The sequence below is a fragment of the Mus musculus genome, chromosome 14, assembly GCF_000001635.26.
Source record: "Mus musculus strain C57BL/6J chromosome 14, GRCm38.p6 C57BL/6J".
NCBI classification, from domain to species: Eukaryota; Metazoa; Chordata; class Mammalia; order Rodentia; family Muridae; genus Mus; species Mus musculus.
Window position 1 is genome coordinate 103,328,242 of NC_000080.6, and position 19,203 is coordinate 103,347,444.

Consider the following 19,203-nt stretch of genomic DNA (forward strand, 5'->3'; position numbering starts at 1 on the left):
AATATGATCAAAATATATAATATAGAAAAATTTAACAATATAAAAATTTAAATTTCATTAAATAATTCATTAAGAAAATGGAGATAACACAAAATCTAAAAATTTGAAAATGAGTCAATAAAAATTATCCAATTGGGGCTGGCAAGATGGCCCAGGAAGCCAATGTGCTTACTGTGTAAGCCTGAGGGCCTACCTACCTCCAATGCCCAGAACCAAAATAAAAGAGCAATGTGGGCTGGAGAGATGGCTCAGGGATTAAGAGCAGTGACAGCTCTACCAGAGGTCCTGAGTTCAACTCCCAGCAACCACATGGTGGCTCACAAACACCTGTAATAGAATCCGATGCCCTCTTCTTCTGGTGTGTCTGAAGACAGTGACAGTGTACTTTACCATAAAACAGACAAACCTTAAAAAAAACAAATTAAGTAAATAAATAAATGAGTGATGTGCCAGTTCCAGCATGTAATGTCAGCACACCCACAGTGACATGGGAGGAAGTTACAAAGCAGCATTGGCAGCAGAAATAATGAGACCCTGCCTCAAAAGAATGGTGAAAGGAGAGAAGTTACTCTACACAGCTGTCCTCTGATCTTCACACACAGGAAAGATCTTCCCTGACCCCTCTCCCATCTTACTTTTTAGAATGGTTCTCTCACTGAACATGGAGCGCATCATTCTGGATAGCCTGTATGGCCAGTAAGCCTGTCTATAACCACTCTTGAATCAGTCAAGGGCTGGGGGTACATACCTCTACTATTCAGCCTGGATTTTGTGTGGGTAGTTAGAGACCCAAACTTGGGCCCTTAAGCTTGCAAATAGGCATTTTAAACACTAAACCTTCTTTTCAGCCCTTAAAAACTATTTTTATATCAAAAAAGTAAACTCATTCAAAAGTATTCAAAAGTATTACTAGACATGGAAACATGTGATACTAATAAAACAAAAACTTGCACCAGAATTTTTTAAATTATGTGTTTGTGTACGTGCACATGTATATGTACGTGTACAACACAAGAAGAGATTCTAACACAAGAAGAGAATACAGGTACCTGCTGAGACAAGAGGCATAGAATCCCCCTTGAGGCTGCCCACTTTCTCCCTACCTCTTCAACATAGTACTTGAAGTCCTAGCCAGAGCAATTCGACAACAAAAAGAGATCAAGGGGATACAAATTGGAAAAGATGAAGTCAAAATATCACTTTTTGCAGATGATATGATAGTATATATAAGTGACCCTAAAAATTCCACCAGAGAACTCCTAAACCTGATGAACAGCTTCGGTGAAGTAGCTGGATATAAAATTAACTCAAACAAGTCAATCGCCTTTCTCTACCCAAAGAATAAACAGGCTGAGAAAGAAATTAGGGAAACAACACCCTTCTCAATAGTCACAAATAGTATAAAATACCTTGGCATGACTCTAACTAAGGAAGTGAAAGATCTGTACGATAAAAACTTCAAGTCCCTGAAAAAAGAAATTAAAGATCTCAGAAGATGGAAAGATCTCCCATGCTCATGGATTGGCAAGATCAACATTGTAAAAATGGCTATCTTGCCAAAAGCAATCTACAGATTCAACGCAATCCCCTTCAAAATTCCAACTCAATTCTTCAACGAATTAGAAAGAGCAATCTGCAAATTCATCTGGAATAACAAAAAACCTAGGATAGCAAAAGCTTTTCTCAAGGATAAAAGTACCTCTGGTGGAATCACCATGCCTAACCTAAAGCTTTACTACAGAGCAATTGTTATAAAAACTGCATGGTACTGGTATAGCGACAGACAAGTAGACAAATGGAATAGAATTGAAGACCCAGAAATGAACCCACACACCTATGGTCACTTGATCTTCGACAAGGGAGCTAAAACCATCCAGTGGAAGAAAGACAGCATTTTCAACAAATGGTGCTGGCACAACTGGTTGTTATCATGTAGAAGAATGCGAATTGACCCATTCCTCTCTCCTTGTACTAAGGTCAAATCTAAGTGGATCAAGGAACTTCACATAAAACCAGAGACACTGAAACTTATAGAGGAGAAAGTGGGGAAAAGCCTCGAAGATATGGGCACAGGGAAAAAATTCCTGAATAGAACAGCAATGGCTTGTGCTTTAAGATCGAGGATTAACAAATGGGACCTCATGAAACTGCAAAGCTTCTGCAAGGCAAAAGACACCGTCAATAAGACAAAAAGACCACCAACAGATTGGGAAAGGATCTTTACCTATCTTAAATCAGATAGGGGACTAATATCCAATATATATAAAGAACTCAAGAGGGTGGACTCCAGAAAATCAAATAACCCCCTTAAAAGATGGGGCTCAGAACTGAACAAAGAATTCTCACCCGAGGAATACCGAAAAAAGGCCGAGAAACACCTGAAAAAATGTTCAACATCCTTAATCATCAGAGAAATGCAAATCAAAACAACCCTGAGATTCCATCTCACACCAGTCAGAATGGCTAAGATAAAAAATTCAGGTGACAGCAGATGCTGGCGAGGATGTGGAGAAAGAGGAACACTCCTCCATTGTTGGTGGGATTGCAAGCTTGTACAACCACTCTGGAAATCAGTCTGGCGGTTCCTCAGAAAATTGGACATAGTACTACTGGAGGATCCCGCAATACCTCTCCTGGGCATATATCCAGATGTCCCAACCGGTAAGAAGGACACATGCTCCACTATGTTCATAGCAGCCTTATTTATAATAGCCAGAAGCTGGAAAGAACCCAAATGCCCCTCAACAGAGGAATGGATGCAAAAAATGTGGTACATTTACACAATGGAGTACTACTCAGCTATTAAAAAGAATGAATGTATGAAATTCCTAGGAAAATGGTTGGACCTGGAGGGCATCATCCTGAGTGAGGTAACCCAATCACAAAAGAACTCAAATGAAATGTACTCACTGATAAGTGGATATTAGCCCAGAAACTTAGTATAGCGAGATATAAGGTACAATATGCAAAACACATGAAACTGAAGAAGAATGAAGACCAAAGTGTGGACACTTTGCTCCTTCTTAGAATTGGAAACAATCACCCATGGAAGGAGTTACAGAGACAAAGTTTGGAGCTGAGACAAAAGGATGGCCATCTAGAGACTGCCATATCCAGGGATCCATCCCATAATTAGCCTCCAAACGCTGACACCACTGCATACACTAGCAAGATTTTGCTGAAAGGATCCTGATATAGCTGTCTCTTGTGAGACTAGGACTACACAGAAGTGGATGCTCACAGTCAACTATTGGATGGATCACAGGGCCCCCAATGGAGGAGCTAGAGAAAGTATCCAAGGAGCTAAAGAGATCTGCAACCCTATCGGTGGAACAACTTTATGAACTAACCAGTACCCCAGAGCTCTTGACTTAGCTGCATATGTATCAAAAGATGGCCTAGTCAGCCATCACTGGAAAGAGAGGCCCATTGGTCAGGCAAACTTTATATGCCCCAGTACAGGGGAACGCCAGGGCCAAAAAATGGGAATGGGTGGGTAGGGGAGTGGGGGGGGGGGGCGGTGTGGGGGACTTTTGGGATAGCATTGGAAATGTAATTGAGGAAAATACGTAATAAAAAAAAAATCCCCCTTGGAGCTGGATGTTGTAAGCCATCTAATGTGGATGCTAGGAATTAATTATGGGTCCTCCACAAGAGCAGTAAATGTTCTCTACTATGTCGTCTCTCTAGTGCCAATGCACCAGAATTTTTAATAGTTATAAATGTATAGGTGCCCAATAGAAAAGACTAAAATTATATAAAGCAGCCATTGACAAAATTAAAAGGATAAATCTATTTTAATACCTATCTATAGTTAAGACAAAAAAAAAGAGTACAGATATATAGAATGTCCAAACAACTCTCCACCCAAATTTAAATAATTGATTGTGATGGTTAATACTGATTGTCAACTGGATTAGGTTAAAAGATACACCTAAAAGATTAGAACAAACCATCTCTGGGGTACATCTATGAGGACATTTCTAGATATAGTTAGATCATCAGTACTCTGACCTAATTCATGGCATAATGATAGTATAGATTGTTAGGTAAAACTATGGAAGGGCGGCCTTGGGAGGCTATAACTGGACTTTGTGGCTGCTATGAGAGAAGTTTCCTGTCATGCCCATCTCCGTGGTGTTCCTGCCTTGCCAGGACGACTGAAATGTCAAAAACTGAGCCAGAATAAATCTCTATGTGTAATATATTTGTCACAGAAACAAAATCCTAACCAATACACTGACTCTTATATAACATCTAAACCCAAGAGAAAAAATACTCTTTTTAAGGGCAAGTGGCATAATTATCTGATTGTGAGCAAAAGAAAAAAATAACATTGTTGATGTGGTTGGAAGAAATTGCACAAGGCCCCACCCACAGAGGGAGAATCAGTTTTCTCAAGGGACAAACCCCATGATAGGATACACAATCCCAGTGCATGTGTGTGTGTGTGCGTGTGTGCGTGTGTGCGTGTGTGTGCGTGTGTGTGCATGCGTGTGTGTGTGTGTGTGTGTGTGTGTGCGTGCGTGTGTGTGTGTGCGTGTGCGTGCGTGCGTGTGTGTGTGTGTGTGTGTGTGTGTGCGCGCGTGCGTGCGTGCGTGCGTGCGTGTGTGCGTGCGTGCGTGCGTGCGTGCGTGCGTGCGTGCGTGTGTGTGTGTGTGTGTGTGTGATGAATGTGAGAGTGAGGGAAGGGGAACAGTGGAAGTTCTGGTAGAGGACAGGGGAGAATGGAAAGGATGGAATACAGTCCTCATAAAGTCATCCATGAAAGCTTCAAATAAATTCAATTTAAAAAATCAAAATTATAAAAAGTATGTGTTAGAAGTATTGACAATGGAATTTGTGATATTACTAAATACCTGAAAGTTAAGTAAAATAATCCTAGGTACTGTGCTATTCAAATAAAAAAACCAGGAATACAAATCTTAAATAACTTAACTAAATGGGAAGTATACTAAAATGCCTGGAATGCACCCAAAGTATCCCAAGCCTCCAAGTTTCACACTAGAAATAAAAATCTACAGTGAATGACCTAAGATTCCAAAGCTGGGGGTCAGAGGTAAAATAAAGTCAAAGTGAGAAGTAGATGACAGTGCTGAGGGGAAGCCAGCCCAAAAGTAAACACAAGGGCAGCATAGTCATACACTCCTGGGACCCTCCTCCTCCTCCTGGGTCACCCTGCCCAGCCATGGCATGAAGTCTGTGCCTTTTCTTATTTTGTCTTGTTACAGTGTGTGTGTTCAGCTGAAATCCCTGGGAGGCCTGCTCCTTTCTGGAGGGGGTGCGGGGGAGGGGATCTGGGGTAGAGGGGGTACTGAGAGGGATGGAGGGGAGGGCAACTGTGAATGGATGCATTATATGAGAGAAGAATAAATTAGAAACAAACAAATCAACCAACCAAAAGTTGGTTCTTTAAACTTGAGAAGCAAAACTAGAAAATGAACTGAATGACTGACTGATTGAATGAATGTTATCAGAAATGAAAGAGGAATCATCATTACTAATTGTACAGACATTAAAATAAAAAATTTGTCGAAACTATGAGACGGCAGCAAATCAGTACCTTACCAGCCTTTCAGAAGTTCACTGGTGAATTCTATCAGGCTTCTGCGACTCTCTTTAGAGGACGAAACAGAAGACACCATCCTGGCTCACTTTATGAGGCCAGGGTAACAGTAACATTAGCCTCGACATGGCAATGAAATATTAGAAAAGCACAAGCCAGCATCTCTCATGAATGCATATGCAAAAGAGAACCTCTAAATTTTATCCAGCAGTACACAGAAACATTCACAGCAACCAAAGTGAAATGTATCGCAGCTAGGTATGTATCATCTGAAAAAAAATTAACAGGCTAAAAATAATCTATGAGATGATCACATCAATAGATGCAGGGAAGGTATTTGACAAATGCAACCCCTAGTTCATAATAAAAGTTCTCAGTAAACTAGAAATTAAGAATGTTTCCTCAACATGCAAAAAGAATACCTGCAGAAACTCCTCCAGATGACGCCAGACTTGACAGTGAGAAAGTACAAGCTTTCTCACTAAGATAGGAAACAAAGCAACGGTGTGCTTGCTCTCTCACCACTCTATCAGTATCTCTGTGAGAACTACAGCTAATGCAATAAAACAAGAGAAGGAAAGATGGATGATGTGGCTTCCTAGTCAAAAATCTAAAGGAAGAGACAAAACAAAAGAACCCTGGTAAACCTAATAAAAGATTACAGCATGTATGCACAAAACATTAGCATTGTGTATGTATATATGCGTGAGTATGTGTGTGCCATTTTCCTATATACCAGAAGCAAAGTAGAATATAAAAATGTTGTATCCTCAACAAAGAAATATAAAGATATAAATCTAATAAAATACTTGTAAGAGCTAAATAAAGAAAACTGCAAAATTTTAATAAAAGAAACTAAATAATAAATATCCCATAGATGCAGATAGGAAAGCTCAGTATTATTATCAAGATGTCCTCTTTCTAATCCATTAATCTAAGAGAGTTTCAATAAATATTCTAGTAGGTTATTTCTGGGATTTTGGCAAATGTTTAAGAGTTTATGAGAAGAGACAAACACCCATAATAACTAAGACAATGTGAAAAGAAAAAAGTAAATATCTCACTTCAAGATTTCCTATGAGACTACAGTAACAAAGACCATGTAGTACTGAAGAAACAAGAGACAGCCCAACAGAACAGAGAGCAGGGAACTCAGAACAGACCCACATAAATACAGCCAAACAGCAGTAGAAGAGGAACAAAGAAAGCAACGAAAAAAAAAAAAAAAACAAACAAAGGATGCTGGAACAACTAGACACCCAGGCCTTGCAGCCAACACACAAAGATTAACTCAAAATGGAAAATAAACTTTGCATGCAAAACACAAAACAATACAGTGTTCAGAAGATGAAACAGGAGAAACTCTAGACAGCCCCAAGTTGTTGTTTTTTTTTAAATAAAATGGTAAACATGAACTAGGAAAAAAATAGTTGAGAACTTCATTAAAATCAAAACTGCCTGCTTTAAAAAAATTATTAATAGAATGAGAAAAATGATACAGATTAGGAGAAAATATTGATCTATAAAAGACATAGCTAATAGAAGACTATTATCCAAACTATTTAAGAACTCTCTAGGGCTGGAGAGATGGCTCAGCAGTTAAGAGCACTGACTGCTCTTCCAGAGGCCTTGAGTTCAATTCCCAGCAACCACATGGTGACTCACAACCATCTGTAATGGGATCAGATGCCCTCTCCTGGTGTCCTGAAGACAGCAATGATGTACTCACACACATAAAATAAATAAGTAAATTTTAAAAAAAGAAAAGAAAAAAGAACTCTCTAATCCATCAGTACCAAAACAACAATGTTGGAGTTTAAAAGTGAGTAAACATCCTTGATATGTCCCCAAAGTAGATAGAGAAATAACAAACCAGCACCTGAAAAGGAGTTCTAGACAGGTGTTAGCACACTAATACAGATTAAAACAACAATGAGATCCATCAATCAGAATGCCCAAAATCCAGAACACTGACAACTCTAAATGTCACTGAGGACACAGAGCAATGCAAACTCTCATATGCAACTGGAAGCTTTATTTCATATATATAAATGGTACATCCCCTGGGGGAGAGAATTTGGCAGTTTCCTACAAAACTAAACATATCCTGACCATATGATCCAGTGACAATTACAGATTCTGGAATGTATTTATTCAGAGAAGCTGGAAACTTATGTCCACACACACACAAAAAAAAAAACCTGCACATGGATGTTTATAGGAATTCCATTCATAATTGTCAAAACTTAGGTGCAGTCAAGATTCCCTTCCAGAGAACCAACTATGGCACATTTAGGCAGTAGATATCATTAAGTATTAAAAGAAACAAGCTATCAGGCCATTAAAGAAAAAACACATACCACTAAGTGCCTCGGATAGAGTCTATCAAATATTTGTGAACACTGAGTCTATACAATTTTGAATACAGAATTATTAAATTCATTTTATGAGGATAACTATAATACTAACATCTGAGAGAAACCCACTGGATCACTCATGTGACAAACACCTGTGCTCTGTTGTGCTGACAAACTGACTTTTCAAACATATCCATAAGCCCAATCCAAAGGAAGGTTTCTTTGGACCTCTGAGCCCTACCAACTGTAGATTCAAATATAACAGGATTCTTCTGTGTTTTCTTTTTAAATGTTTCTCATCTAAGAACCAGTATCTCTTAACTTCTCCTTCGCAAGCTCTGATGACAGGAAACACAAACTCCCTAACTGTATAACTGAGAATGATGTTGGGTAGAACCACTCGTAGCTGTGCTTTTTTCTGGGAATGTCAAAGCACGGCTGCTCATCCTTGCAGAGCATCATGTTCAAGCCAGGGTACTGTCATCAGTACTGCCATCAGAAGACTTGATGCCCTATCAGAAATGCAGCTTCTGGCTCATGTGGTGTATGATGAGACAAATGGACCTCACTGGTCCTTCTTTGATATAAAGTGGATTCTTAGTCTAAAACAATCCCTGTGCTAAGGGCAACTATTGGGCACTGTAACAATTCTCTAGCATGGAGTCAGACTGAAGAGGCCACCCTCCTGTGCAGCTCCATATTTCTGACAAGTAATGCTTAATTTATATCACAACCACCAAAAGCCTAACTGCAAAAGTAGGCTGCCATCAAAAGAAATGTAGTAGTAACTAAAGTCAAAACCATTAACTATTTCAAACTAGTGGTGAGACAGACACTGTAGTATTTGCTTTGAAAAGTTCGAATATCATATGATATTTCTGTGTGTCTATTGTGGTGGTTTAGAGTATCTCAATTTAGTTTAGAAATGTACGTGTGTGTGTGTGTGTGTGAGAGAGAGAGAGAGAGAGAGAGAGAGAGAGAGAGAGAGAGAGAGAGAGATCCAGTGCCTTCATGCCTTGACTCTATTTACTGGTTTGTTATAACTAAAGGTCAGAGATGGTCCAGGAGAGGCAGGAGAGTACAAACTTCTACACAGTCTTTAAGAAGGCATTTTCTACTCATAAATAAGCAACCTCTGCAAGCCTAGATAACTTTGGAAAACTTAGAGATTCTAAGGTTTACAGGTACATCAATTCAGAGAGAGGTTCTATTCTAAGGGTCAGGAATCCATTTCAACCCAATCAGAACACTGACAGTGGTTATAGCAAACAAGAATTCTATCTACCCTAGCACCTTCAACATTAATTAAGCCTTTGGTTGACCTGCCCTTTGCTTCTTATCCCCACTGCAGATATTCCTCTATATGTTACTAAAAAAGAAAAAGAAAATTCCTTTTACCTTTCATGCCCAATTACTTTCAGTTTTTCTTTGTCATTCTCATCTATCAATGTCATTTAGCAACAGTGGGCACATTATACTACCCTTATAATGAATACTTCCCTAAGCCTCTCAAAAGTCCAAGATACAGTACCCACCAAGACATTTCCAATCATACACACCGCACTCTGCATGGCAGTTTTGTTTTCTTTTTGTTTTTGTTTTTTCATTTGTAAAAGCATATGATTTAATGGTTTTTTGGTTTTATTTATTGTTTTTATTAGATATTTTCTTTATATACATTTCAAATTTCAAATGCTATCCCAAAAGTTACCTATACCCTCCGACAGCCCTGCTCCCCTACCCACCACTCCTGCTTCTTGGCCCTGGCAATTCCCCTGCACTGGGACATATAAAGTTTGCAATATCAATGGGCCTCTCTTCCCAGTGATGGCCAACTGGGCCATCTTCTGCTACATATGCAGCTAGAGGTATGAGCTCTGGGGGTACTGGTTAGTTCATATTGTTGTTCCACCTATAGAGTTGCAGACCCCTTCAGCTCCTTGAGTGCTTTCTCTAGCTTCTCCATTGGAGGCCCCTGTGTTCCATCCAATAGCTGACTGTGATCATCCACTTCTGTATTTGCCAGGCACTGGCATAGCCTCATACAAGACAGCTATAACAGGGTCCCTTCAGCAAAATCTTTCTGGCATTGTGCAATAGTGTCTGGGTTTGGTGGCTGATTATGGGATGGATCCCCAGGTGGGGTAGTCCCTTGATAAGTCCATCCTTTCTTCTTAGCTCCAAACTTTGTCTCTGTAACTCCTTCCATGGGTATTTTGTTCCCTATTCTAAGGAGGAACGGAGTATCCACCCATGGTCTTCCCTCTTCTTGATTTTCTTGTGTTTTGCAAATTGTATCTTGGGTGTTCTATGTTTCTGAGCTAATATCCACTTAGTGAGTGCATATCCAATGACTTCTTTTGTGATTGGGTTACCTCACTAAGGATGATATCCTCCAGATATATCCATTTGTCCAAGAATTTCATAAATCCATTTTTTAATAGTTGAGTAGTACTCCATTATGTAAATGTACCACATTTTCTGTATCCATTCCTCTGTTGAGGGACATCTGGGTTCTTTCCAGCTTCTGGCTATTATAAATAAGGCTGCTATGAACATAGAGGAGCATGTGTCCTTATTACATGTTGGAACTTCTTCTGGGTATGTGCCCAGGAGAGGTATTGCTGGATCTTCTAGTAGTATTATGTCCAATTTTCTGAGGAACCTCCAGACTGACTTCCAGAGTGGTTGTACAAGCTTGCAATCCCATCAGCAATGGAGGAATGTTCCTCTTTCTCCACATCCTCGCCAGCATCTGCTGTCACCTGAATTTTTGATCCTAGCCATTCTGACTGGTATGAGGTGGAATCTCAAGGTTGTTTTGATTTGCATTTCCCTGATGATTAAGGATGTTGAACATTTTTTCAGGTGCTTCTCAGCCATTCGGTAGTCCTCAGTTGAGAATTCTTTGTTTAGCTCTGTACCCCATTTTTAATGGGGTTATTAGAATTTCTGGAGTCCAGCTTCTTGAGCTCTTTGTATATATTGGATATTAGTCCCCTACCAGATTTAAGATTGGTAAAAATCCTTTCCCAATTTGTTGGTGGTCTTTTTGTCTTACTGACGGTGTCTTTTGCCTTACAGAAGCTTTGTAATTTTACGAGGTCCCATTTGTCATTCTAGATCTTACAGCACAAGCCATTGCTGTTCTGTTTAGGAATTTTTCCCCTGTGCCCATATCTTTGAGGCTTTTCCCCACTTTCTCCTCTATTAATTTCAATGTCTCTTATTTTATGTGGAGGTCTTTGATCCACTTAGACATGAGTTTTGTACAAGGAGATAAGAATGGATTGATTCGCATTCTTCTACATAACCACCAGTTGTGCCAGTACCATTTGTTGAAAATGCTGTCTTTCTTCCACTGGATGGTTTTAGCTCCCTTGTCAAAGATCAAGTGACCATAGGTGTGTGGGTTCATCTCTGGGTCTTCAATTCTACTCCATTGATCTACCTGTCTGTCACTGTACCAGTACCATGCAGTTTTTATCACAACTGCTCTGTAGTACAGTTTAATGTCAGACAAGGTGATTCCACCAGAGGTTCTTTTATTGTTGAGAATAGTTTTTGCTATCCTAGGTTTTTTATTTTTCCAGATGAATTTGCAAATTGCCCTTTCTATCTCAGTGAAGAATTGAGTTGGAATTTCGATGGGGATCAGCATGACAGTTTTAATAGTTACACAACTGTGCATGCTGAGCTGCAGCAGCAGCAGTGTTCAGCTGACAGTGTTAGCATGTGGTTCATCCTAGCCAACACTAAGGTTCCTAAGACCGTTCCTGGTAGCAAGTGAAATGACTAGAAAGGAGATATACACACCAGAACTCACTGGCGTGCCCAAGAATCAACAGCTAAGGGTAAGGGAAAGTAGTAGTTCTGAGCAGGACTGCACTTCAGCCATAAAGGCCTCAACCAGAGCCCTGGGGAAGGACAAGTTGAGAGGATCCTTCAAAACTGTCTTGCCTTGGGGGGATAGGAGAGGGAGGTTCCGGAGGGGGAACTGGGAAAGGGGATTTGAAATGTAAATACATAAAATATCCAATAAAAACTGTCTTTCCTCTAGGCAAACAGGCCAGGCACTACCACATCATCACAGAGCCAACTTATGGATGCAGTGAATAGGAAGCATGCCTGGGGAATTCAGCTACCTTCTCTTTTAGTTCTTAATAGTCCCCAAATCTAGAAAAGCATGTGACTCAATCTGGGAAGGAAGGTGGGTAATCTGGGAGGCTAACTGTAGCCCCGCCACACTGCCACTGGTATAGGACACCAAAAAGCACTCTCTAATAAATACAGAAAGATTAGCAGAATTCTAAGAGGGGAAAAACATTTTTAAACTTTTAATAAAATTACTGATTCGGTCAAAGACTATCAAAGGATATTAAAACCACTCGGTGAAAGGTGCAGAGTGCCAGTCCTTACTCCCACAGTTCTTTATTACAAGGGGAAGGTCTGTTGGGTACTGGTGTTAGCACCACTGCAAGTAAGGAAAGCCAGTAACTTGGGGCTGGGGCAACATGCAGTGCTTAGTACCATACACAAGATGTTCCTGCTAAGATGTTTACAAGAATCCAATGAAGTCTTAAGGCCTAATTTCCATTTACATAAAACACAGAATGGAAGACAGAAGTAGCAACAATACGTATGGCCCTGCCCTAAAATGAACTAGACTGACATACTATTATAGAAAAGGTAAAAGGCTAGATAGTCATAATGGGAGGCAGGAGTGTGAGGCCCTAAAAAAGCTTTCTGAAGTGGTGAAAATAGTCTAAGATTCATTAAGTGACTGTTTAAGGAGGGTTAATTTTATTATATATAAATTAAATCTTAACCTAACCACCCCCCAAAAAGAATTGACACATTTAATCAGTCTTTGAGTAAAACAGGAAATTATTTTTTGAACTTCTAAACTGAATAGCTTATAATATAAAAATATTATGATTAAATTAACATACTTAAATTTATTAAATGAACATATTTTTTATAAGATCCAATATTTTTTCACTTCTTTTGTGCTAGGAGACTAATTCATTTTACATTTTTTACCAATCAGTATACCAACAGAGTAGTACCATTGTCTTAATGTGTTTATAGAACATACAGAACTTCACAGATTTAACACCTATGTGAAGAAAAGTATTAACTACCACCCAACACAGATACACATACACTAACTCAACCCCGCATCATTCCGTAGCCTACTTCTATAATAATGTTTCTTCTTAACTCAAAACTATCAGGATTTTCCCAGAAATTCTGATCAAAATTTAATTTTTCTTGTTCTTCCAGATACTGTCCTTTTGGCTAATCTCTCCAATCCTGCAATGAATTCTTACTCCCCTCTCTCTCCTGATATCTACATCCTAGCATTAATAAAAATGTTAGCATCACTTACACACAGACTGCCTTCCTCACCTGTGCTCCTGCAGCTGAGCAGGGCCAGGGCACCATCACGTAACAGTTGTTGAAGTATCTGCCTTTTATCTTTCATCCCCAGACATACAACACACTCAAGACTAGGAACTTCAACATCTAGTAACCTTCAACATTCATAGGTTTGACTCCTTAACCTCTTACAACCCAAATTCTAAGCACAGATGGAATGGACTCAAATACCATTTCTGTTCTGTTCTGTTTTCCTGTGAGATAGAGTACCAGGGCCAGAGGCTGGCCTTGAAGTTGTTATATATCAGAAGCTGGCCTTGAACTCCTGACCTTCACCACCCACAGGCTGGGCTTATCAGAGTATACTAACAAGCCAGTCAAATGGCATTTCTAACAAAAAGAAAGTAGTAATAAAGAAACTAGTTTAGCTTTAAAATAAGGACAGGAATCCTCATTTAGTAAAGTGTTCTCTGGTACTCAGAGCAGGGCTGCTCTCCTGCTCTGCTAGCCCCAGAGTGCAGGCTTTTCTTTCTAGCTCAGCTTACCACTTCCCTCCCAGCACTGCTTCCCCTTCCCCACAGTCAAGCAAAGCTTTCAATTTCTACTTTTCTTTGACCTCCAGTCACACTTTTACCCTGAATCAGTCAACTAAAAGTTTTCCTCATCTATCTTCTAACTAGGAAGGTTTATTATAATAAGCAGATTGGAATTGTAAATATTACTTTAATAATAACAACAGCAGCCAACATTTAAAAGGCATTTAACATGTGTGGCCAAACAGCCTTTAGATTACTGTAAAAAGGCCAGCTCTAGTGTACTCACCTGTAATCATCAGAATGCCGAACCAAGAGGATAACTTTTATTTCTGGGCTACATAGTGATCCTGTTAGGGTTACATGAGATCCCACCTCAAACACATAAAACCAAACATTCAGGCAGCTGACACAAGAGCTGTAACTCCAACCACCAGCAATGTTATAAGTTCCAGACCTGAAAACGTCTACAGAGCAGAATCAATCTCAGTCTATCTCTCTCTCTCTCTCTCTCTCTCTCTCTCTCTCTCTCTCTCACACACACACACACACACACACACACACACACACACATACACACATACACTGCAACCTAACACATAAAAAGGTAAAACTGGCATCAAAGGTAATCTACATGCTGTGAAATCCTATCACAGAAGTGTGGCACTTCCCAAATGGAAACTTATCTTGCCACTCAGAAAACTGAGGAAACTTTTTTTTTTCTGCCTTCCCTGGCTGGTCACTTTCTCTGAGAAAATGTTATAATTTCATCCAGTCTTACTCATTCAAAACCATACATATTCAGTCACTGAATGCATAAAAGCTATTCCCATAGTCAGCAATTATTGATCCAAAAACCAAGAGTTACAAGCAAGACTATTGCCTCTCTCCGTATCCTCAAACCCCTCACTTTCAAAAAAAAACAAAACCCCTAATATTTAATAACATATAACATTCCAAGGACTTGATAAGTATTTGTTCATCTAATCTATAAAATAATGCAATTATTATCTCCACTCTATAAGAAAACCAAGACATGAAAGTTATGTAACATTCAAGGTTACACAACTAGCAAATGACAGGACAGGCAGGACTTAGAGCCAGTGTAGTGTCAAGAGTCCAAGCTCTGAGCCATTTTGTTAAAATACCTTCAAAATCAAGCCTACCTTAGGCTTAAATCTTATACCCAAAACAACCTATAATACTGAAATTGTTCAACTTGGGCTGATAATTCACTTATATATTTGTTCCCTGAAGCACATGTTTTCTCTTCTCTTAAGGCTTTTATAATTTCCTCATATGCACTTCCAGATCTCCTTCCTCCTTACACGTCAAGTTAAATGCCAACTCCCAGTGAGGACTCTGCCGGCCCTATCACTGTAGTAGCTCAATCCATGAAGCTGACTGTATTTCTTTCATCATTATCAAAGAAATTACCAGTTGTTACCAGCACCCCCAGTGCACACTGCAAAAACAGTGAGATCCCATCTGTTGTACTTAAGGCTGTGCCTTTAATGTCTACAACAGTGCATAATGTAGACACTTACTGACACAATAAATGCCAAAAAATGATGCCACCCATTCAGATCACCAGAAAGAATACCTATGGCACTCATCTTCAATAAAGTTATCAGTCTGCATACTTAGAAACACTTCCTTCTCTAGTAAAGGACGATCAATCCTTAACTTTTCTAATGGCTAATCTGTCATGATAAAACTGCCTCCACTGATTTCTGTCAATTATTTCCTCTTTCAACTCTTTAATATCCTCTCTACTTAAGTTCCCATACTTGACTATCCCATTGCCCTCCAATAACCTTCTTGCATATTCCCCAGGTTATCCAATCCTTTCCATCTGCCCTCCCCTCTTTATGCTTATCCCAGTTATGACCACTTGGCTCAGAAGTTATCGGTGACTCAGAAACTGTTCTGGTTTTCTTCAGTATCTATCACTTCTGAAAAGATTCTCTTCCTCCCCTAGAGCCCGAGGCGCTCCTGCCTGCTCCTCTTCTGTTTTCTAATCTCCTCTCGTGGTTTCTTTTATTGTCTCCCCTTTCTCTCACCTTTACGCTTGATGCTCTCTAGAATTTCAGCCCTATTTCTATCTTTCCCATCTACCTCAATGCCCTACATAAATAAACTAATTCCCAATTCTTCCCTGCCATCCTTAGTTTTTTAGTAAGCAAATTTAATTCAATTCACAGTAAAGAACAGTTGTAGATAAAAATGGGGAGAGTGAACTATAGTAAACAATATTATGAACAAGCATCGGAAGGCATTATCAAAGTAAGGTTATTTTCCATAAATATTTCCATGAGATCAATAAACCAATTCCTTATATTTCATTGACAGTTTGTAGAAATTGATCAAACCATTAAATCACCAATTTTAAGTATATGAACCTATATTTAACTTTCTCTACTACTCCAAGTACATTTGTAGATACAAGAAAGTCATTATTTAAAAAGCAGTAAAAAGTCAAAATAAGAGTATACATCATAGATTATTGCATAAGTTTAGAAATAATATAATTTTAAATCGGTAAGAGGAATTTGTACAGATATATCACAGTACAATAATTTAGAGATGCATCACTCAAGCTTAAACCTAGCCCTCAAGGTAAATTCTGTAATGTGATGTGTGCTGCTTTCCAAAACCATCAGCAAGAACCATACCTATGACATTGTTACCTTCATCCTAAATAGCAAAGAGTAGTTATGATCATTTATATCCATGACTCAACTAAGGATGCACCCAATCCTGTCAACAAATAGATAAGGCTGCTTTATCTATAAAAACTGTGAATAAAGTTGGTCTTTACAACCCTCTCCAGCAGATAAGCCGTAACATAGACTGATACAGTAGCTAGATGTATGGACTAGAGACCTTCTATAACGGGAGAAAAGGGCATCTGGCGTTCCCTAATAAGTCCTAATAAGATTTAGTAAGGGAGGAAAAAAGAAACACTTCAGCAAACTCACTTTTAAAAATCCTACTATGCTTTTTGAATGCCCTGTAAGAGGCTATAGGAAGAAGCAAAGGGACTCCCAATTACCACTCTCAAAGCTGGCAAAAAGAGTCAGCAACCAGCCTTCAGGATCTGTGACAAGTTAAGGCACGGAATGGAGAGCCTTTAGCCAAAAAAGTACCCAAATTTTAAGAAAAAGAAAATGAAAGTGACTTGCCAACTATACGAAGTAACTTGAAGGTGTATCCAGTTCTAGTTGAAAGAGACCTGAGAGCTACTCAGATTTTCTGATAGCAGGTGAACCCTAGTAGGCTGACATATTTTTAAAGTTTTTCATTTAAAAACTGGCAAAAAAAAAAAAAAGGAGTATTTTTTTTCCATTTTTCCTACAAAACTCCTTGTACTCTCAAATCTGTAAGTGGCAGGAAATAGAACAGAAGGCGAAGGGAAATGGCCGGACGGGACATCAGAACAAGGCAGCAGCTGCAAACGCATTTCAAGGCCAAAAGGCTCCGGAATCAAACTACACTTCTAAAAACCCCTATCAGACACTTCTAAGGTCTGTGCAAACCCCCATCTGTATCCTTTATTCCTAAATCTCAAATGAAACCACTGGCTTTTTGTCTACAACATCCTACAAACATCAGTATCTTTAACCTACACCATTGCTCCCCTGTAGTGAAAGGTGGCTTTTATGGAAGGCAGCTGGAGGAAGGAATGTGATGGGGAGGGGTCGTGCAAATAACACTGCAGCTCAGACACTAGAAACAGGAACACATCCCCTTAGGACTCTTGCAAATTCTCTCCATGCTTTGTGGTCTTATCCCTCTCGACCCATGCCTCCTTTCTCAACAATACACACGTGTCGTGACAGACCAGCACCATCACCCTCTCTAGCGTTAACCGATACGTACCCATCTTCTGTACCTTCCCTCCTTCCCCTCCAAAAGACACATAGACACACACACACCACACACACAAGCACGCACGCACAGACCCCGTGGCCACCACACCCTCTTATCACCAAAGTGCTTCTACCACCAGCATCCAGCCCTGACTGAAAGCCGGGTGCCAATTACGCGGACACACACGCACGGGTACACACACACGGGGGGGGGGGGGGGGCACGGATGCACACGCGGCAAGGAAGGGCGCCCGGGAGACTCACCTGGAGGCCGGGTGTCCAGTGCTGCTGCCGGCCTGGTCCCTGTCACTGAGCGCCGTGGTGTAAATCCTCCGGTAGCGATCTGCCAAGGCCCGGCCTGACAGCAGCAGCTGATAGTGACCCCGGGAGTCCGTGGTAGGCAGCCCCAGCCCCAGCCCCGCGGCGGCCACCGAGCCATCAGGAACCGGCATGAACAGCGCCCCCGGTGCCGGGGAGGAAGAGATGGTGGCGGCTGCAAAGAAGCCGTCCCCGCCGGGCCCGGAGGAGGCGGCGGCGGGGGAAGCAGTCGCCGCGCACATCATCATCCTCGCCACCGCCGCCGCCGCCGCCGCCCGCCGCCTCGTCCCCGCGGGCAAGCACGCGCGCGCCCTCACAGGCTCCGCCAACGACGACGGCTGGAGCGGCGGCCTCGGGCGCCCGCAGCAGGGACACTACAAAGACAGCGACCTCCTCCGCCGCCGCCGCCTTCTCCTCCTCCTCCCTGCGCCGCCCTCGCCGCTGTTGGGGCCGCTCATCTAACCCCGCCACCCGCGGAGTGTGAGGAGGAGGCGGTGCCGCCGCCGCCGCTGCTGCTGCCACCACCGGAGTTGCCCGCAATGGGAGGCGGCCGGCCGCACTGAGCATGCGCGCCGCTCCGCACATGCTCAGTAATAGGACCCGTCTCTCCAGCCAGCCCCACCCCCTCCGCCGCGGCTCCCTCCGCCTCCGAGCTGTGGATGTCCAGGGGCTGAGTGGTGCCAAAGCGACAAGCAATCCGCTGCTCCGGGTTTTACGAGCAGCACGAGGAAGAGCCTGGACCGGGCTGGGGAAGCTGTCAGTGGAGGCGGTCTTCAGGTAACGTGGTTCCCTCCAGGTGAGAGAACCCAGACCTGACCGAAGGAGATGCGTGTCAGCCTCAGGACTGACAGCTCTGCTGTGGCCTGTACCCAAGTCAGCGCTGCCAACGTGGAGGTGAACTGGGCCGAGGGCTGGCCAGGGCACAGTAGCCTTTGGCAATTTTATTTGGAATGGCTGGGAGGACCATTATATTTGAGTCTCTTAAAAATAACTTTGAGAACCAGGAGTCACCGTGGCTGGCTTCTGTAATCTCAGCAACTAGGGCTCTGAGGAGGAAGTTCGAGGCCACCCTGGGCTACGTAGTGAGTTCCTGGCCTGGGCTGTGAAGTGGAACCTATTTTAAAAAGAAAAAAAAAATTCAAATGAAAAAAAGCTCGGTCTACGAAAGAGTTAGC

General features: G+C 41.3%; 1 protein-coding gene and 1 long non-coding RNA gene across 37 annotated transcripts in view; one reads left to right on the top strand and one right to left on the bottom strand.

Moving 5' to 3' along the window:
- The window catches only part of Mycbp2 (MYC binding protein 2, E3 ubiquitin protein ligase), a 233,430-nt gene extending 214,831 nt beyond the window's left edge, over window positions 1-18,599 (bottom strand). For 29 of the 36 annotated variants that reach the window (XM_011244896.3, XM_017315794.2, XM_017315789.2 and 26 more), the window contains exon 1: window positions 17,975-18,599. In XM_011244896.3, coding sequence (XP_011243198.1) covers window positions 17,975-18,276 — 302 coding nt within the window. In that variant the 5' untranslated portion in view covers window positions 18,277-18,599. The remainder of the gene's footprint in view (window positions 1-17,974) is intronic. The other 7 variants (XM_017315785.2, XM_017315791.2, XM_017315784.2 and 4 more) reach the window with 2 other exon arrangements.
- A 58-nt stretch (window positions 18,600-18,657) lies between these two features.
- The window catches only part of Gm34758 (predicted gene, 34758), a 13,584-nt gene continuing 13,038 nt past the window's right edge, over window positions 18,658-19,203 (top strand). Inside the window, exon 1 of the long non-coding RNA NR_166861.1 lies at window positions 18,658-18,805. This is a non-coding gene — a long non-coding RNA (predicted gene, 34758). The remainder of the gene's footprint in view (window positions 18,806-19,203) is intronic.